General features: G+C 37.1%; 7 protein-coding genes across 7 annotated transcripts; all 7 read left to right on the forward strand.

The window, feature by feature from the left end:
• Positions 1 to 189: 189 nt before the first annotated feature.
• Positions 190 to 2,218, forward strand: LOC148171271 (integrator complex assembly factor Brat1-like). The gene is made up of 3 exons (XM_088042300.1): positions 190 to 328; positions 382 to 2,037; positions 2,079 to 2,218. Exons 1-3 carry the CDS (start codon positions 190 to 192, stop codon positions 2,216 to 2,218), a joined length of 1,935 nt encoding a protein of 644 aa, XP_087898426.1.
• A 584-nt stretch (positions 2,219 to 2,802) lies between these two features.
• On the forward strand, positions 2,803 to 4,986 carry LOC148171272 (integrator complex assembly factor Brat1-like). The gene is made up of 5 exons (XM_088042301.1): positions 2,803 to 2,935; positions 2,988 to 4,653; positions 4,730 to 4,771; positions 4,819 to 4,899; positions 4,935 to 4,986. The coding sequence occupies exons 1-5, from the start codon at positions 2,803 to 2,805 to the stop codon at positions 4,984 to 4,986; spliced, it is 1,974 nt and encodes a 657-aa protein (XP_087898427.1).
• A 338-nt stretch (positions 4,987 to 5,324) lies between these two features.
• On the forward strand, positions 5,325 to 7,528 carry LOC148171273 (integrator complex assembly factor Brat1-like). Its single transcript, XM_088042302.1, has 4 exons — positions 5,325 to 5,457; positions 5,508 to 7,166; positions 7,213 to 7,290; positions 7,446 to 7,528. The coding sequence occupies exons 1-4, from the start codon at positions 5,325 to 5,327 to the stop codon at positions 7,526 to 7,528; spliced, it is 1,953 nt and encodes a 650-aa protein (XP_087898428.1).
• Positions 7,529 to 12,404: 4,876 nt separating this feature from the next.
• Positions 12,405 to 14,269, forward strand: LOC148171274 (integrator complex assembly factor Brat1-like). Its single transcript, XM_088042303.1, has 2 exons — positions 12,405 to 12,540; positions 12,591 to 14,269. Exons 1-2 carry the CDS (start codon positions 12,405 to 12,407, stop codon positions 14,267 to 14,269), a joined length of 1,815 nt encoding a protein of 604 aa, XP_087898429.1.
• Positions 14,270 to 14,296: 27 nt separating this feature from the next.
• LOC148171275 (uncharacterized) lies at positions 14,297 to 16,189 on the forward strand. Its single transcript, XM_088042304.1, has 2 exons — positions 14,297 to 14,438; positions 14,484 to 16,189. Exons 1-2 carry the CDS (start codon positions 14,303 to 14,305, stop codon positions 16,187 to 16,189), a joined length of 1,842 nt encoding a protein of 613 aa, XP_087898430.1. The 5' UTR covers positions 14,297 to 14,302.
• A 522-nt stretch (positions 16,190 to 16,711) lies between these two features.
• On the forward strand, positions 16,712 to 18,726 carry LOC148171276 (integrator complex assembly factor Brat1-like). Its single transcript, XM_088042305.1, has 4 exons — positions 16,712 to 16,838; positions 16,886 to 18,520; positions 18,551 to 18,553; positions 18,599 to 18,726. Exons 1-4 carry the CDS (start codon positions 16,712 to 16,714, stop codon positions 18,724 to 18,726), a joined length of 1,893 nt encoding a protein of 630 aa, XP_087898431.1.
• On the forward strand, positions 18,633 to 20,609 carry LOC148171277 (integrator complex assembly factor Brat1-like). Its single transcript, XM_088041970.1, has 2 exons — positions 18,633 to 18,889; positions 18,938 to 20,609. The coding sequence occupies exons 1-2, from the start codon at positions 18,754 to 18,756 to the stop codon at positions 20,590 to 20,592; spliced, it is 1,791 nt and encodes a 596-aa protein (XP_087898096.1). The 5' UTR covers positions 18,633 to 18,753; the 3' UTR covers positions 20,593 to 20,609.
• The last annotated feature ends 3 nt before the right edge of the window (positions 20,610 to 20,612 follow it).

The raw sequence follows: 20,612 nt of genomic DNA on the forward strand, positions 1-20,612 counted from the left end.
GCGTATGTCGTGGAGATTGCCAAGGACGTTTTGCTTTAGTTCAGTTCAGCAAGTCAGGTAAGCGCAACAGGTTTTTAGGCTCTGTACTCTAACAATTCTCATGTGCGCTTCTTTATCATAGTAGTTCTTATTGTTTATCGCCACTTTTTTAATTTCGAGTTATCCTGATTGTTTATATAGATTAGTAAAATGGACGTCAATATTGTGGTTCAGCACCAAACGAAAATCCAGATGTTGTTTGGGAAGTTCCTGGAGCCCAGTTTTGAGATAAAGAATGATACTTACCTCAGCAGACTCTTGACGCATCTTTCAAATCAAGAAAAACCAGGTTTTTGGGTATTTTCCATGATTTTGTCACATCTAAATTTGTATATTTTTCAGTGGATGCAACGCTTGTGGATAATCAGTTCTTCTCAGAGTGGCTAAGACAAGCTGTATCAGTTTGGGAGACAAAAAACATTACACCCTCTGGCAATGTCGCCTCTTTTACACTAACACTGGCGAGTTTTATATCAAGCAACGAAAACCGCTTCTCTTCTCTTAACACCAATAATTTTTATGAAAAGTTGATTCAGGCTGTAAGAGCGAGGCAGTTGGACGTCTCCCCGTCTGTGAAATTGGGGTATATTAAACTGTTGAGCTCATTTCTGGAGCACAAGTCCGGAATCCAATGGATAACTTCACACGAGTATTGGATGGACGTCCTTCAACTAACTTTATCAAGTCAAACTGTGTACATCACCAAAGAGGGTTGCAGTTTTATGTCGAAAATCTTAGAACAAACCATAGATCATGACGAGACTTTCTGCCACAATGTGGTGAAACAAATAATGCTACCATTATCAGACAACACTATAAAAACAGTCAGAACTACTGGAGATATGATGGAAATCAGCGACGAAGCCGTCCACCAGAACCTCGGTCCAACTTTGCACCTCCTCCAGAGCATCCTCGAGTACTTCTTCGAGAGCGTCCTCTTCGTCCAGAATGACTGCAGAATCGCCCTAATCTTTCTAAGAGATTTCCACTTAGAACAACAGATCTGTAACTACATGATCATCGCCCAAAACAAATCCTTCGTCTTTGATCTAGGAAAGATCATCTTCATGATGCAGTTCTTGGAGATGTACATCGGCGTGATTTCCGAGAACTTGAAAAAAGCCGACATCTCTACTTCCGTCCGTAAAATAATGAGCATCTTTACCACCAACACTGAGCGGGGTTACTTCGAAAACGTGATGAAATTCTGTTTCTACGGACAGTACTACTGGAACATGATGGGCTACAAGATCCCCTGCATCAAAGTAAATAAAGACAACGAGCCGATCTCCTTCGCCAACCAACTTCTCGTCATCCAACTTCTACCAGTTTTTGCTTTGGCGATGAAATACTGCGCTGCGGATCACGAGGAGTTATGGGCGGACGAATTCAGAGACCGCTACGTCCAGAAACTCTTCATGATGATGTGTGAAAACACCGTAAGAATCGCATACAGCTGGAAACACTACCTTGTTGCTCAACCCGATCTCTTCGACATCGCCACCAAAGGCTTAATGTACGTGATGAAGTCTCGAAAATACTACCCCAGGGAACGCGCCGCGCTGGTTTTCCAATCTTTCGTTTACGCACTGAAAGACGTAGTGCGTTCTATTAAAGAAACTCCGGAGAAAATCGCGTTCTTCGCTCAACAAATCAGTTTTTTCTCATTGTTGTTTGATGCCTTCATTGCTTTTATTGAGGAGTTTCAAATTACGTGGAGGGATAGTGTGGAGACTATTTGTGTCATGGCGATTAGCTTCGATTTTCTTTCGGTTCCGACGTGGCCCATGCAGTTGGTGGTGCGAGCGTTGAAATTGGTTAATGTCTCGTTGGTGAAGTACATGTCGCCGAATTTGGCTCTGCTGGTGGACAGGACGAACGACTCCACTTTGGCAGTTTTGGGGCCTTTGCTGCACACGAAATTGCATGATATGACGTGGGAGGTGAGGGACTCGGCGCTGGAGGTGGTGTGCACCATTTCACACATGTCTAGTACAAGTAAGTGGATAGTTAAGACTAGATTTTAGGCGGGGTTGTAGCTAATACCAAATTTTTGTACCAAGAAGGTTCTTCGGACGGTAATGAGCGAGCGCAGCGAGCTAACTTACGTAAAATGCACATATTTACAGCAGATTTGTGTGCAATTCGAGAGGGAAATGCTTTTCCAAGAGATTTTTGAGTGTTCTAAATCTTCATTCAATTTTCTTATAACACGTCAAGTTTGTCTAAATACAAAATACATAAATAGAAAAAAATATCCAAAAATGTTATGGATAATGTTTAAAATAACACCCGTATGCTATACAAAGGTTTATTTATTCTTTCGTAGTTTTTACCTAATTACATGAATCAATAGAAGAAATTTGAGTTGGTGTTTTACATAATTTCCCTTGATTTTGGTCATCGTCTGTTATCTTTTTCTTAACAGTTTTTTTGCTTCTTACGTGGTCATTAATTTTTTCTATTGCATTTTATTAAATTACAAAGTTCCTTCGCCGCCGGATTAAAGTTACTGTTCTTTACACACACCGAACGATAAACGAACCCGCCCTTTGTAAACACGTGCCAAAACAAGTTTAACTGATAACAAGTCGAATTTTTACGAAGTGTTAAGTGGTTTTTATGATTGGTAGTTGATAAAGAGAAGTCACGTGTCTACTTAGTCGTCGCGTACTTTCAGTTATCTATCTTTATATTAGTAATTTTATCGGCGCGCTATAAATTGCGCTAATTGACGCCGTTTTTGTACGTTCTGTAAACAACATGGAATTTTCTGTGTTCAAATACCAGTTAAAACTCAAGTTGTTATTAGTAAAATTACTTGAAACGACACCTCATCATGACAGACAAGGTCTGAAGAAGTTCTTAGCGCATCTGTGCCAGCAGGAAGAAAGAGGTTGGTGCTCTGCTTGTCAAATTTAGAGTCTCACTGACTTTGTTGATTGTAGAAATAGAATCTGCTCTTATAACCCTACCGATTCTTTCGCACTGGATTAAAGAAGCGGTTGTTAAATGGAGTGCTGCAGGGGTGACTCCTCACCGTGACATTGCTTGTTTTACCCTAAACTTGACCTCTTTATTGGCAAAAAACGAAAAACGCTTTTGTTTTTTGAACAACAATAACTTTTTCATCAAACTGGTAAAAGTTGTAAGAGCCCGACAGACTGAAGTCTCATCAGTTAAATCAGCGTATATCAAACTCTTATCGTCATTCTTGGCCCACACGTCGGGTACTGAATGGATGATCGCCTGTAACTTCTGGGAGGACATCCTCCAACTGAGTCTGTCCGATCAAACCGAAGAAATCATTACCGAAAGCATCCAATTCATATCAAAGATGTTAGAAAAAACCGTCAGTGTGGACGAAGACTTTTGCAACAATGTGGTGAAGAGAATCATGCTCCCTCTGGGTGAAAGTATCTACAAAACGATCAAAGCCACGTCTGGCGATTCTTTGGATGTCTCTGAAGACGTGGCTTTGCAATACCTCCAACCAACATTGAGATTGATTGGTAGAATCTTGGAGTACTTTTTGGAGAAAATCTACTTTGGTCGAGGAGATTTCGAAGTTGCGTTTTTATTCTTATCGAACTTCCACCTGGAGGAACGGATTTCCGATTTTATGATCATCGCTCAAACTAACTGTCTCGTGTTTGAACTTGGACGGATCATGTTCATCATGCAGTTTCTTGAATTGTACGTTAAAGTGAAGACCAACAGTCTCACTCCGGCGAACATCCATGCAACTGTTTGTAGAATCAAAGAGAATTTCTTGGAAAATATCGCTAAAGGGCGAACGTTTGAGGAGTGTATTGAATTCTGCGACTTTGGTCAACTCTTTTGGATTTTAATGGAGCAAAGAATCCCGTTTGTAAAAAAAAAGAATGAGCCTACATGTTTCGCGGATCAGTTCGTCATTTTCCAATTACTCCCATGGTGTGGCATTTTCGAGATTTATTTTTATGAAAAGGCCGACATGGAGGCTCTCTATAAAGACGAAATCCGCGATGTTTACGTTGATAAAGTGTATAAAATGTTTTCCCACGACGGTATTAGAGTGTGTTACTCATTGAGGAATAAAATGCACGCTCGCAAAGACGTCTTTAACCTTGCGATGCTCTGCAATGCTCGATTAAAACCAGCTCGCAAGTATTTTTCAAGGGAGAGAGCCATAGCAGTCGCTCAAACTTTTGTTTACACATTAATAGACCTCGTAAAATGTATAAAAGAATGTCCAAAGAAACTAGATTATATAAAAAACGAGACTGCGTATATTTTGGAAGTTTTGGATATGTTGGTTATATTCATTGAAGAGTTTCAAATTACGTGGAAAGACAGTTTGGAATCAATTGATCTCATGGGTATTTCTATTGATTTTTTGATGATACATACATGGCCTTCAAGTGTGGAAGTCGAAATTTTGAGAGTTATTAATGTGGCTATTGCGAACTACATGGCACCACATTTGGCGTTGTTGATGGATGGTACCTTCGACTCTACCATCGCTTTGTTAGGAAATTTACTGTATGCTAAACTTCATGGAGAAGCGTCCAAAGTCAAGTGCGTTTCTTTGGAAGTGGTCCAGACGATGGCACAGATGTCTAGTTGCAGTAAGTACTAATTAACCATTAAGAACAAGAACTGCATTGCAAATTATTTCTATTGTGGCCTCTGAACGATTTTATTTTAGAAAATTAGGGGTCAGTTTACACAATAATTTGATTCAAATTATGTTAATCTAAAGTTAAATAGTTAATCGAAATTAAGGATTTAATTTAGCTTTTGCAAATTCGCCCTAGATGTTATCAGACACGCGAGCGAAGCGAGCAAGTATCTCCGTGCACATCATTTCTTAAAAGAGTAATGATCGATTTTCTTTTTTTCTGTGCTTCCAGCTTTTTATTTCTGTCTGTTATTTACAATTCTTTATTCTATCTAGTCGGTTAAACGGATTACGCGGCCCCACTGATAAGCGAAGACGCTCTGTATTGCGCAATATGTGCTAAAACTAGTTTTTCTAATAAAAACGACAAGCAGGATTTTATATCATCGAAGATTATCTTGATCTTGTGAGTAAATAAATAAATTTACATCATTGAGTAAGAAACGATACTTCGTTCTTTTCTCATTTAATTTATATGAATTCAATGCCATTTCAATGATTGGTGGATTGTAATGAGTCACGTGTCAGCAAACCGTCGTACGCTTCCAGTTATCTATCACGGTGTTAGTAATTGAATCAGCGCAATATGAATTGACGTTGTTCTGTACGTTCTGTAAACAACATGAAAATTTCTGTGTCTAAATACCGGGTGAAACTCCAATTGTTGTTACAAAAATTACTCGAAACGACACTCCATCATGACATACAGAGTCTGAAGAAGTTCTTAGCGCACGTGCGCCAGCAGGAAGAAAGAGGTTGGTGATGCTTATCGAACTTAGCCTTCCACTGACTTTGTTGATTGTAGAAATAGAATCTGCTCTGATTACTCTACCGATTTTTTCCGACTGGATTAAAGAAGCTGTTGTTAAATGGATCGCTGCAGGGGTGCCTCCTCACCCTGACATTGCTTGTTTTACCCTAAACGTGACCTCTTTATTGACAAAAAACGAAGACCGCTTTTGTTCTTTGAACAACAACAACTTTTTCATTAAACTTGTTAGAGTTTTAAGAGCTCGACAAACACGTGTCGCATTATCAGTAAAATCGGCGTACATCAAACTTTTATCGTCTTTCTTGGCTCACACGTCGGGTACTGAGTGGATGATCGCTTGTAACTTCTGGGAGGACATCCTCCAATTGAGTCTGTCCGATCAAAACGAAGAAATTCTCACCGAAAGCACCCAATTTATATCAAAAATGTTAGAAAAATCCGTCAGTGTGGACGAAGACTTTTGCAATAATGTCGTGAAGAGAATCATGCTCCCTTTGGGCGAAAATATCTACAAAACTATTAAAACCACGTCTGGCGATTCTATGGACGTCTCTGAAGACATGGCGTCGCAGTACCTCAAACCAACATTGAGATTGATCGGGAGTATCTTGGAGTATTTTTTGGAGAACATCTACTTCGGTCGAGGAGATTTGGCAGTTGTGTTTATTTTTTTGACAAATTTCCATCTAGAGGAACGGATTTCTGACTTTATGATCATTGCTCAGACGAAATGTCTCACGTTTGAACTGGGACGGATCATGTTCATCATGCAGTTTCTTGAATTGTATGTTAAAGTCAATACGAAGAGCCTCACTCCAACGAATACCAAAGCAACAATTTGTCGAATGAAAGAGAATTTCTTAGAAAATGTAGCCAAAGGACGAAATTGCGAGGAGTGTGTTGAATTCTGCGATTTTGCTCAACTTTTTTGGAGTCTAATAGAGCGGAAAATTCCAGTTGTACAAGAAAAGAACGAACCGACATGTTTCGCCGATCAGTTCGTTATTGTACAACTTATTCCATATTATGAAATTTTGGAGAAATATTTTTATAAAAGGGGAGAAATAGAGGCTTTGTTTAATGACGAAATTCGCGATGATTACGTTCACAAAATGTTTAAAATGGCTTCTCATGACGGCATTAGAGTTGCTTACGCATGGAGAGAGAAAATTACTGTTCACCCGGACATCTTCAACATTGTTCTTCTGTGCAACGCTCGATTAAAACAATCCCGCAAATATTTTTCAAAAGACAGAGCCATCATAGTCGCACAAACTTTAGTTTACACATTGATGGACATTGTAAACTTTGTGAAAGAATGCCCAAACAAACTCGACTACGTCAAAAACGAAACGAAATACATTTTTGAAATTCTGGATTTTTTGGTTGTACTAATCGAAGAGTTTCAAATCACGTGGAAAGACAGTTTGGAATCAGTCGATCTCATGGGGATTTCTATTGATTTTTTGATGATCCATACATGGCCTGCAAGTGTGGAAGTTCAAATTTTAAGACTTATTAATGTGGCTATTGCGAACTACATGGCACCTCATTTGGCGCTGTTGATGGATGGCACCTCCGATTCTACCATCGCTTTATTAGGAAATTTACTATATGCTAAACTCCATGGGTTTGAAGTCAAGTGTGTTTCCTTGGAGGTGATTCAGACGATGGCGCGCATGTCTAGAAGTAGTAAGTAGAAAAAAAAGCAATTGTACACGTTTTGGGGCTCAATTAGACTTATTAAAGTCTAAACCAGAATTTAGGTCTGTTTTGGCAAATATCCGCCACAGAGCTTTCGTTTTTATAATTAAGGGTACTGAAAGATTTATTTTCTTTTCCATCTCTTTTAAACCAAAAATTATTATTAAAAAACACGAATTTGGCTAAAAATGAAAATTAAAGAAAATGTAAAATTTTCAAATGTTGTTGAAGTTATTTTTATCTAGCGTTATTATGTTGTAATTTAAGTTTATTTAGAAAAATGTACATATTTTGATAAAGCGAAATTATCTTTGCTTAATTCATGTTTTGCTGTGAATAATACCAATTAATAACGCATTAAATTCAACTTTGGTGGTCTAAGTTCAGATGAGTATCTGTCTTCGGCGAATTTGAAATATTTTAGATTAGTGTGTCCTGAAGACTATGACGTTTTTATTAAATCCAACGACAGTTTATGTATCTTTATTACGCCCTAGAGTAAGAATTTCTAACTTTGTGGATTTGATGCACATATCTGCCGATTTTTCCATAATATTTAACTGTTGGATATTGACAAAAACTTATTATTAGATATATTTTGACCTTTAGTTTCCGAATACAGCGTTCAAAACCGTCTGTATGTAGCAGCAATCGTAATTTTGCTTAAAATATATAAGTGATTTTTCGACAAATTTTGAAAATTTTATGCGCATTTCTGCCGATTTCTTCATAAATAACCGTTGAATCTTGATAAAAACTTATTATTTGATGTGTTTCGACCTCCAGTTTGCGAATACGGTTTTCAAAACGGTTTGTATATAGCAGATATCGTCATTTTGCTTGAAACATTGGTGATTTTTCGACGACTTTTTTTGCCTGCTCTTATGCATGAAGATTTGCTTTATATGCACACATTTTTTTCATTGCGAAAATATGTGGAACTCACAACTTTCGAAAACAGTTTAGATTAATTCGGTTAAATGTATAAAACTTCAATAAGAAATCCTCTTTATCTTCCCCGTTTTTTAATTGTTGAATTAACTAATTATAACGATAATACATATATCAAAATAGTGTGTACACTTTTACAAAGATTATTTAGCATATTCAATGGAAATCGTACTATTCTAAAAATGTTTGACCTTTGGCCAAGAATTTTCGGTTTTAGCCCACTGTACGATTTGTTCTGCCTTGCCCGGCTAATTGAGGTCGCACTGTATCACTAATTTTAAACGATAAGATTTTTCAATCTCGTTTCCATTGTTTTGTTATCTTTTGCAAGGAAACAAGAAAACAGTAATGGGGTTAAAAATAACATTTCTTAGCACGTCATAATCATTTTCCAAGCAAAAAAGTGATTACATGCTTGCGTGTATAAGAAATATATAATTAAAATGTAAAATCCTTGAGGTCTGTTTATATCCTCTATTTGTTGTACTTTTTCGAAAATTGTTCAAATTAGTTTGAAAAAAAACTCTACATTGTTTATATTTCAATTAAAATCAACAAACTCCTATCTTTGTTCCACTTATAGTCCAACATTTCAAACTAAAATGGTGCCCAGTTCGAATAATTTCAGTCTCGATCAAGTATCGATAACTTATCATCATCAAATTTACACAATGAAGTCACGTGTCCAACTTTTGATATTAACCTTGTTGTCGGCTGTGTCCGCGTTTGCAGCAATGGCTTGAACCAGACGGTAGTTATCTTTAGCGCGAGCGCTCATTTGTGTCTGCTATGTAAAAACAACAACATGGAAGTGGTTAAGTTGAAACTAAAACAATTTTTAAACAAACTTCTTCAAACTCCTCCTAAACACAACTTGGATGAAACTCTTAAGGAATTCATCTCGGAACTAGAACAACAGGAAGAAGAAGGTTAGTGCCCGCGGTTTTTTAAATTACGCCTCAGTTTAATGATTGTAGAAGTGGAATCTGCGGTGATATCTCTACCAATTCTTTCCGAATGGATTAAGGGAGCTGTTGTTAAATGGACTTCTGCGAAGATAACTCCAAGGGATGATATTTCTTGTTTTGCGTTACGTTTAGTTGGTTTGTTGTCGAAGAACGAAAAGCGGTTTTCGGAGCTCAATACCAACAATTTCTTCATCAAATTAGTGAAAGTTGTAAAGGCGAGACAAGTTGGTGTGGTAGTACCCGTTAAGTTGGCCTACATCAATCTTCTGGCGTCTTTCTTAGAGCACACGTCAGGAACAGAATGGATGATCACTTGTAATTTCTGGGAAGACGTTCTTCAGTTGTGCTTGTCGGACAGTAACAATGAAGTTGTTAAAGAGAGCACGCGCTTCATGTCGAAATTGCTAGGAAAAGCAGTGACTGTCGATGAAGAATTTTGCAACAATGTGGTGAAGAGACTCATGCTGTCTTTGGGTGAAGATATGTATAAACCAATAACAGCCTCGTCGGGTGGTTCCTCTAAAAAATTGACTCTGTATCTTAAACCTACGTTAACACTGGTTGTTAGTGTCCTGGAGGAGTTTCTAGAGAAAATCTACTTTGATCGTGGAGACTATGACGTGGTTATTATATTTCTGAAGACTTTTTATTTAGAGGAACGGATCTCAGATCTTATGATTATAGCCCAAAGAAATTGTCTTACTTTCGAGTTAAGAAAGATTATGTTCATAATGCAGTTCCTCGAATTATACGTCAAAATGAAGACAAAGAGTCTGAGTATGGATATTGTTAATTCTTCCGTTCAGAGAATAAGAGATAATTTCGTGCAAAGCTTGTGTAAAGCGGAAACGTACGAGGATTTAGTCGACCTTTGTAATTTCGGACAGTTCTTCTGGAACTTGATGGACTCGAAATTTCCAATGGTTCAAGAAAAAAAAACAAATGACAGTTTACCCGATCAGTTCGTTATATTACAGGCAATGCCACAATATTCTTTGTTATTGAAACTTTTTTGGAAAAAGGACGAAATTGAGGCTTTACTTCAAGAAGATTTCCGTGACTTGTACGTCCATAAAATCTTCAAAATGTTGTTCCAAGAAGTAATCAGATCTTGTTACGGATGGAGGGATAAACTTGTCGCACGTCCTGATTTATTCGAAGTTACTGTTCTTACCGCTGCTCGTTTAAAAGACGCTCGAAAGTACTGTTCAAAAGACGGTGCAACAGTTCTGGTACAAACTTTAATTTACGCTTTGAAAGACATTACGAATTCCGTGAAAGAAGATCCGAGTAAACTTGAGTTTATAGTGAACGAAACGAGTTATGTTTTACAAGTTTTTGACCTTTTGGCTGTTTTTATTGAGGAGTTTCCTATTACGTGGAAGGACAGTTTGGAGGCTATGGATATTTTGGGGATTACTCTTGATTTTTTAATGATGCACATATGGCCTACGGTTATTGTGGTACAAATTTTCGAACTTATTAATGTGGCTATTGCGAACTACATGGCACCGAATCTGGCGTTGTTGGTGGACAGTACTTCGGATTCTACTGTGGCTTTGCTAGGGCCGTTACTGTATGCTAAACTTTATGATGAGATTTTGGAGGTGAAGTGCGTTGCTTTGGAGGTGATTCAGACGATGGCGCGGATGTCTAGCAGCAGTAAGTACTTTAGGAGTTCGGCTTTACCGTTAATTAAAAAAATGTCAAGAGGTTAAAGACATTCTTCTTTAATTGGATTCGTAATTCTTCATATTGTCGATTGAACTCAATTAGGCCAGCACTTCCGTTTTTTCCAATTTATGGTTGCTGCTTAAATAATAATTTTTTGTTTCTTTGCTCGGAACATTTTTTGTCTTTTCCATTCAATAAACAAAGCGCAAGTAAAAAAAATACGCAACTAATCAATTCGCATTCGCATCGTTGATATTATTGTCTGGCTACTTCAGTCGTGTTAAATCCATTATCAAATGTGGACGTTCAATGAAGGTAATTCGGAGTTCAAGCCTCTAGACTGAGGTATGAGCTTTGATTTTTTATTTAAAAAATATTTTTAACTGATTCTTTATTTTAATTTTCGTTATTATTCGTTACTGTTATTATTAAGAGCTATAACTCTGGTAATTTCAACGCCAACACCAATCAAATTTTGCAAGATCGCTAAATTCGACTTGTTAATTGTGTCAAATTTCAAAATTATACATGAACTAGAAAGAAAAAAAAATGATTTTTTTGATTTCGATGGTAAACTAAAACTTCTTCTAAAAAATGTTAAGGGCTGTAACTCTGGTGATTTCAACGCCACAGCAATCAAATTGGGTGAGGTTGGGTGTTTCGACTTGTTTATTAACTGTGCCAAATTTTAAAATTATACATAAAATAGAAGGATAAGTTTGAATTTTTTTATTTCGAGGATGAACCAAAATTTGTGCAAATATTGAGTCTAACTCTGGTAATTTTAACGCCACAGCAATCAAATTTGGTGAGGTTGCTTGTCTCGACTTGTTTATTAACTTCGCCAAATTTTAGAATTGTACATAAACTAGAAAGAAGAAAATAGGATTTTTTTTTATTTTGAAGGTGAACCAAAACTTTTGCAATTGTTAACGACCCTAACTGTGGTAATTTTAACGCCAGAGCAATCAAATTTGATGAGGTTGTTAGTTTCGATTTATTTATTAAATGCGTCAAATTTCAAAATTATACGTAAACTAGAAGAAAGTAAATATGAAATTTTTAATTTTGAGGATAATCTAAAACTTCTACTAATTTGAGAAGGTTACTAATTTAGAATTTAACAAAAATACGTCAAATCGTGCAATTACTAAACACAAAAATTGTTTGACTTCTGAATTAACTTTACGTGCCAGCAAATCCTGTTTTACTGTACGTCAATTTTATATCATCAACACATAAAAAACCGTGATTAGATGTTTTCGTATAAGACTATAATTAAAATCGAAAATCCTTGATAACTGAAACACGTGTATTTTCTTGGACCTTTTTTTAATTCGTTCGTAACAATACAACGACCACATTGTTCGTTTTGTAATCAAGTAGCAAATAATTGCAGATGTGTCGTCCTTTTGCTGCACCGGCTCTATTATTAGGTTTTGTTTTTGAATTTAATAGAACATTTTCCGTATCGTTGCCCTCATATTATTTAAATAATTGATACTGTGGGCCAAAACCACGTGACTGACCTGTCATCCACTTTTAAATAGCACTCGCTGTAGAAACAGAGCGCATTTCATTATCATCATGACGACGTAGTTATCACTTCTGCGTGGTCTGTAAAAACAACAACATGAAAATCGCTGTGACAAAGTACGTGTTAAAACTCAAACTTCTTCTAAAGAAATTGATCGAAGCGACACCTCGCCATCATATTCACGAAAATTTGAAGAAGTTCTTGTCCCAGTTAGAACACCTGGAGGAAAGAGGTTAGTGACCGCATTTCCAACATTACAATTCTTAAGTCTCATGATTGTAGAAGTCGAATCCGCGCTGATATCCTTTCCGGTTCTTTCGGACTGGATTAAAGAAGTCGTTAAATGTAGAAACTCTCCTCACCCCGACATCGGTTGTTTTGTCTTAAATTTAACAAGTTTGTTGGCCAAAAACGAAGAACGGTTTTCCAGTCTCAACAACAACAATTTCTTCATCAAACTAGTGAAAGTTTTAAAAGCGAGACAGTCTGAAGTTGCACCCGCTGTGAAATTGGGTTACATCAAACTGTTATCGTCGTTTTTAGACCACACGTCGGGGATTGAATGGATGATTGTTTGTACCTTCTGGGAGGACATTCTTCAGATGAGTTTGTCGGACAATGAAGTTGTTAAAGAGAGCACGGAGTTTATGGCGAAGTTGTTGGAAAAAACGGCAACAATTGATGAAGATTTCTGTGATAGTGTCGTGAAGAAGATCACGCTGCCTTTGGGTGAGAATATTTACAAAACACTCAAAGCTTTATCGAGCGAACTGGTCAGCGACACTGCAGAAGTCGCGTCTCAGTATCTTAAACCCACTCTGAAGTTGATTGGGAGTATCTTGGAACGCTTTCTGGAAAACATGCAATTTGAAGTGGTTTTGATATTTTTGCGAAATTTTCAACAAGAGGAGCGGATTTCCGATTTTGCCATCATAGCTCAAACGGATACCCTCCAGTTCGAGGTGGGAAAAATCATCTTCATTATGCAGTTCCTCGAGTTATACAACAAAGTGAAGACGAACGGAGTCGAAGCGGACGCGACGATCCGAAAAATGAAAGACAATTTTCTGCAAATTGTAAAAAAAGTTCGGACTCTGGAGGATTGTGTTGAGTTTTGCAATTTCGGTCAACTCTTCTGGAGTCTCATGGACTCGAAAATTCCTGTTAAGAAGAGTGGAGAAGTGACTTGTTTCGCGTATCAATTGGTGATATTTCAGTTGGTGCCACAATACGGTGTTTTGTTTAACTACTTTTGGAAGAAAGATGAAATTGAGGCTTTGTTTCAAGACCATTTCCGCGATCTTTATATCCACAAAATATTCAAGATGATGTTTCAAGATTCCATCAGAGTTTTGTACGCGTGGAGAGATAAAGTCGTAGCGTATGCGGACGTTTTCAATCTTGCGATTCTCTGTGGTGATCGGTTGAAACAATCTCGGAAATATTTCTCAAGAGACAGAGCCATCATCGTGGTGCAAACTTTAATCTACCATTTAATAGACGTAGTGAAATTCGTGAAGGAGTGCCCAAACAAACTCGAATCTATTAAAAACGAGACGTATTATATTTTCCAAGTTTTTGATATTCTGACGGTCTTTATTGAGGAGTTTCGTATCAAATGGAAAGACACTGTAGAAGCGGTTGACCTCTTGGGCATAACTCTTGATTTTTTGATGCTGCATCAATGGCCTCCGTGCGTGGTGGTGCAAATTTTAAAACTCGTTAAAGTGGCCACGGCGAATAACATGACACCGAATCTGGCATTATTGGTGGACGATACGTCTGATTCGACTCTGGCCTTACTAGGACCTCTTTTATACAGTAAACTCAACGAAGAACTGTCGGAAATAAAATGTGTTTCTTTGGAAGTGGCAGAGACGATGGCGCGGAGGAGTAAGTACCACGATTTCCATTTTTTGGACACTGTTGAGACTGCGCAAATTGTGTTATCTGATACGTAATCACACTTAGTAGATATCAAACTCGTGTCGAAAATGAACGTGTCTGTGGAATTCCACAAGTTAAAAGCGAAACTTGTTCTCGAGAAACTTTTGATTGCGGAAAATCGTGTTCAAACCGAAAAGACTTTAAACGCATTTTTATCACATCTAAATTGGGAGAACAAGACAGGTCAGTTATTGACTCCAAAAGTCCGATTTTTATAATCAATTTTAGATCGCTCGATTGTTTTGCCTGTGGCTTTTGAATGGATTTCGCGGGCTGTTTCTGCGTGGAGCGCGTCAGCGACGAAACCTCCGACCAACACTCTTTGTTTTACACTGAATTTGGCGAGTTTATTGTCGCACGATGAAGTCAAATTTAAGAGGTTGAATCGTAATAATTTTTTTCTAAATTTGATAAACCTGACGAAGCATTCTCATTGTAAAACTGTTAAATTAGCGTACATTAAGTTGTTGTCTTCGTTTCTTGATCACTCGTCAGGTATTGAGTGGTTGATCGGCTGGAAATTGTGGCAAGTTATAGTGGATTGGAGTTTGACCACTGATACTAATCTCACGAGGGAATCTACGCATTTTGTGAAGCTAATTTTGGAGAAATCAATTGATTTTAATGGCGATTTTTGCGACGAGATTATTAAGAAAATCATGCGGCCGCTAAGTACGACACTGTATCGACCTGTGAAGTTTTCAGAGGAAACTACTAACAAAATGGCCTTTGATTCTCTTTTTTTCTCATTGAAGTTGATCCGTCATCTCCTGGAGAGTTTTCTTAAAGACACTTTATTCGGGGGTAAAGACTTCGGGGTCCTCTTCTTGTTCCTTAAAAATTTCCGGCTTGAAGGAGGAATCTGCGACTTTGTGTCAATGGCCGGAAAGCAATCCCTCCTTTTTGAGTTGACCAAAATCATGTTCATGCTGCAGTTTCTTGAATTGTACGGACAAGTGATCACAAACACTGCAACTTTCGACAAGATCTCCACGTTTGTTGATCGAATTAAAACGAATTTTTTCGTGAAATTGTATCGAGGGGACTTTCAAGAACAAATGGATTTTTGTAGTTTTTCGATGTTCTTCTGGAAACTGATGCGGGCGCACCTTCATTTCCAAGACATTAACATCTCTGATCAATTTATGTTTTTTATGTTACTACCACATTTTAGTCTTCAAGTTGAATATACTTTTACAATACCAGAGTTGGAAGCTAGATGTTATGAAGATAAATATCGGGAAAGATTAGTTCAGAAAATTTTAAACGTATTTACTTGTGATTTTGTCAGAGTCAGTTCGTTTTGGCGCAGTGAGTTTTTACACAAGTCCGATTTATTTAAAACAGGTCTAGACGCTTTTAATGGTTTTAAAAATGCTCGAATGTGTTTAACCCGAGACCAAGCTGTCTTTCTGTTTCAAATTCATATTTATACTTTAGCAGATTTGATAGACGCTGCCAAAGAAACTCCTGAGAAACTTGACGATTTTGCCACACATTTTCGGTACCTTTGGAGGTGGTTAGACGAAATCGCTATGTTAATTGAACAATTTAATATCACACTTAAGGACGGCATGGAAGCTACTTATCTAATGGACGTCTGTTTCGATCTGTTATCTTTAAGACAATGGTGTTCCGAAATTATTGTTAAAATTTTGAAATCAATCAATATTGCCGTTGTTCGGTACAACGCAACTTTGACTTTACTCGTAGCAGACGCTAAAGAGACTACTTTGTCTTTGTTAGGAAGTGTTTTAAAGTCATATTTGATCGATAAGAGGTCGGAGGTTTCGACAGCTGTTTTGGAAATGGTTTACACGCTGGCGCAGATTTCCAATCATAGTAAGTTGTTCAAAATTTTCTTTTTGGCCTCAGTGCGGAAAAGCTGCAGCAATGCGGCAAAAAACTCAGATTACACTGGCCCACAACACTAAAGTATTATTTACACGAATTATTTCGGTATTTAGGATGATTTTTCCACCTTAAAAAGTAAAATTTTTTTTTGGTGGCGCCATCTACTAGAATTTGTCAGAATAACAAATTTTAATTCGGTTTTCGATGGTTTATCGGCCGTAAAATCCTAGTTATAGTTGCACGAATGTAAATAACTATTTTCTAATTTGCTGGGGTAAGAGCGCTATTTCCGCATTCGTTTTGAGTGCGTTATCGGTCTGTTTTCGCATCGGATGGAGTAATAGCTTCGTTACTATAGCAGCGTCGGAAAATTTCGCAAAATTAATGGTTAAACTAGGACAAATAGCACAAAAACTCGTTTTATAAAACTTAAAAGCACTCGTTTTTTAATATCCTGATCCTCAGAAGCCGCAGATTCTAAAAACTGTAGCCTAGAATTGCAAATTAGATAACAATGTGTGTGTCAACTGCGCAAATTGTTTTTATTATCTGATACGTAATCGCGAAATCGTTAGTAGATGACTAACCTTCCAAAAGTGAACATGAATGTGGAGCAGCAAAAGTTAAAAGCTAAAAATTTACTCGAGAAATTGTTGACGGGCGAGAATACTCAAATCGAAAAATATTTAAACAAATTTTTATTACATTTGGATTGGGAGAACCAAACAGGTCAGTTACCGGTTTCAAATCTTCCGGTTTTTTATTAACATTTTTAGGGTGCGAAGTTGTTTTCCCCATTGTTTTTGACTGGGTTTTACGGGCTGTTCCGGAATGGAGTGCGGCAGAGACGAAACCTCCGACCAGTTCAATTTGTTTCGCACTGAATTTGGCGAGTTTGTTATCACACGATGAAAACAAATTCAAGAAATTGAATTGTGATAATTTCTTTATCAAATTGGTAAACCTGTCCAAACATTCTGACTGTGTGTCTCTGAAGTTTGCCTACATAAAATTGTTGTCTTCGCTTCTTGACCACAATTCCGGCATTGAGTCAATGATCGGTTGTTTATTCTGGGAAGACGTGGTGAACTGGAGTTTAACCACGTCTCCAACTGGTCTCATTAAAGAATCCACACTTTTTATAAAACGTCTCTTGCAGAAAACTGTTGATTTTAATGACGATTTTTGCGAGGGAGTTATAAAAAAAATAATGCAACCGCTTGGTGAAACCATTTATCGCTGCATCAAGTTTTCTGAAGATGTTAGTGATGAAACAGCAGTTAAGACTCTTCTTCCGTCATTAAAATTGTTGTGTCAACTATTGGAGAGTTTCCTCAAAGATGTTTTACTTGAAGGGAAAGACTTCAGTGTGCTTTTCTTCTTTTTGAAACATTTTCAGTTAGAAGGGGGAATCTACGACTTTATGACTTTGGCTCAGAAACGATGTCTGGTCTACGAACTGACCAAAATTATGTTCATGATGCAGTTTCTCGAATTATACGGACAAGTGATCACAAACACCACAACTGTGGAAAAAGTGTCTAAATACGTTGAGCGAATTAAAATGAATTTTTGGGGGAAGTTGTACCGCGGAGATTTCCAAGAACAATTGGATTTTTGTATTTTTTCGGTATTCTATTGGAAGTTGATGCGGTTGAGAATTCCTTTTCAAAGGAACAAATTCCAGGATTTCGATATCTCCGATCAGTTTATTTATTTTATATTTTTACCACATTTTCAAATTAAGGCGAAATATACTTTTACCAGAACAGAAATAAATGCTATTCATAATGGTGATCACTATCGCAACAGATTAGTAAAAAGAGTTTTCAAATTGTATACTTCGGATTTCCGCAGAATTATGACGTTCTGGCACGAGAAACTTGTCGACAAGTCAGAATTGTTAAAAGCGGGACGAAATAGTTTCAATGCGTTTAAAGAAGTTCGAGTTTTTGTGACGCGAGACCAATCCATTCTCATGTTTCAAATGTTTACTTATACTTTGGGAGATTTAGTTGACGCTGCCAAAAAAACACCTGAGAAACTCGACATTTTCGTCACAGATTCTTGGTACCTTTTAAGATGGTTAGAAGAGATTGCCGTGCTAATTGAACAATTTGAAATTACACTCAAAGATTCATTGGAAGCTACGTATCTAATGGAAATCTGTTTGGATTTGTTGTCATTAAAGGAGTGGTCTTCAGAACTGATTGTTAAGATCTTGTCACTAATTAATATTGCTGTTGGTCGCTATTTGGTTTCAACTTTGACTTTTTTGGTGGCAGACACGAAAGAGACCACACTGTCTTTGTTAGGAAGTGTTTTACAGTCTAATTTGATTGATGAAAGGTCGGAGGTTGGCAAAGCGGCTTTGGATGTGGTTTACACGGTGGCGCGGATCTCGAATGATAGTAAGTTGATCTTATTTTTCTTCCTTGAAGCGAGTTAAATCTACGATTAGTTTTAATGGCGGTAAATATTATTATGAGTGTTGTTATCAATTATCATTAATCATCTCTTTATCAAAGATAAGTATTGCGAAACTTTGGAGCTTAACACAGATGGCGCAAAATCACCAATTTATTTTTATTGTAGTGAATTTGTTATTGCGCATTAGAGACCAACGTGGTCTTAGAGTCAGTGCATGTTTAGAATGGAAGTTACTGTGGCACAAAACAAACTAAAACTCTTTCTACATCGTCTTTTAATCAAAAACGATGCTGAAACCGATGATTATTTAAATAAACTTTTGACTTACTTGTGGTGGGAGGACAAGTCAGGTTAGTCTGAATTGTAATCTAATCTGACATTAAAACGACAAATTGTAGAATCCAAATATTTGCTTTCTGTTTGCTTGGAATGGATTTTGGAAGTCGTTCCATCATGGAGTGCCTCGCGAACCACACCTCCGATCACAATTATCTCTTTTACTTTGAGCTTAGCTTGTTTATTATCACGAAACGAATCAAGATTTAATCAAATGAATTCAAACAATTTCTTCACAAAATTGGTAAATATTGGAAGAGTCAGACAACCGGAGTCGTTTCTTCCGTTAAAATTCGCGTACATTAAATTGTTGTCTTCGTTCCTTGACCACAACTCCGGAGTTGAATGCATGATCTCCTCCAACTTTTGGGAAGACGTCTTCGCTTGGAGTTTAACGAGTTTTGACACTGATCTCGGGAAGGAAAGTCGCCACTTCGTCAAGAAAATTCTCGAGAAATCTTTCGCGTTCGACGTTGATTTCTGTGACGGCATTGTTAAAAAGATTTTCCACCCTTTGAGCCAAAACATTTATCGATGTATCAAATTCTCCGTTGATGTTAACGATGACATTGCCATTTTTCCAACACTAAAATTGATAGAAGAGGTTCTGAAAAGTTTCTTGGAGGGTATTTTACTTGAGGGAAAAGATTTTGGTGTGGTGTTTTTGCTCTGGAAGAACTTTCATTTAGAAGGAGGAATTCAGGATTTTATGTTTTTGGCCCAAAATAAGTGTCTTCTTTTTGATGTGACTAAAGTCATGTTCATGATGCAATTTGTTGAAATTTACGAGCAGGTAATTTCAAATTCGACGACGCTGACTCAGGTGACGAAATCATTGGAGACGATTAAAACTAATTTTATGGCGAAGTTGTTTCAAGGGGATTTTGAGGATCAAATGGATTTTTGTTGTTTTACTGTCTTCTATTGGAAATTGGTTGAATTGAAAATTCCACAATTTCAAGAGAAGAAACATAATTTCGCTGATCCCTTTGCAGTCTTGTTGATAATGCCCAATTGTATTGTTGTTCTTAAATATCTGCTTTCAATCCCAAAGTTAGAATGTCTTCTTTCGAATGATGATATTCGTGAAACCTTCTTAAAAAAAATGATGAAAATTGTACCTTTACACTTTTATCGGGTAGCTGTATTTTGGCGGAATCATCTTCTCGATAACTGGGATTTATTTAAAGCTAGTTATTTAAGTATTCAGATGTTAAACCAAACTCGAAAGTTTCTGTCGCGTAATCAAGGTCTTTTACTATACCAAGCTTTAATTTATTTGTTTAATGACATAATTGCTGGCGTTAAGGAATCTCCACACAAAATTAACGTTTTTAAAGTACACTGGAGGTACCTTTTAGAACTGTTTGAATTCGTTCGTTTTCTCATAGAAGATTTCAATTTTGTCTTCAAAGACGCCTTGGAAGCCACTTACACGATTGCTTTATGTATTGACTTCTTATCACTGGCAGATTGGCCTTCAGAAATGATTGTTCAAATCCTTAAACTAGTGAATGTTGCCACCTCTCATTACATGGCTCCAAGTTTGGCATTGCTGCTCGCAGAAGCTTCAGATGGTACTGTAGCTTCATTAGGAACGTTTTTAAGTTCTAGTTTGGGAGATAAAAGGTCGGAGGTGCTAAGGGCTTGTTTAGAAGTGGTTCATACTATAGCTCACCTTTCTAATACTAGTAAGTTTAATATTTTAGTATGGTAGCGTGAGTTATCTGCGATGTA

The sequence above is a fragment of the Gnatocerus cornutus genome, chromosome 7 (assembly GCF_029298725.1).
Source record: "Gnatocerus cornutus isolate USDA-ARS CGAHR chromosome 7, icGnaCorn1.1, whole genome shotgun sequence".
Lineage (NCBI taxonomy): Eukaryota > Metazoa > Arthropoda > Insecta > Coleoptera > Tenebrionidae > Gnatocerus > Gnatocerus cornutus.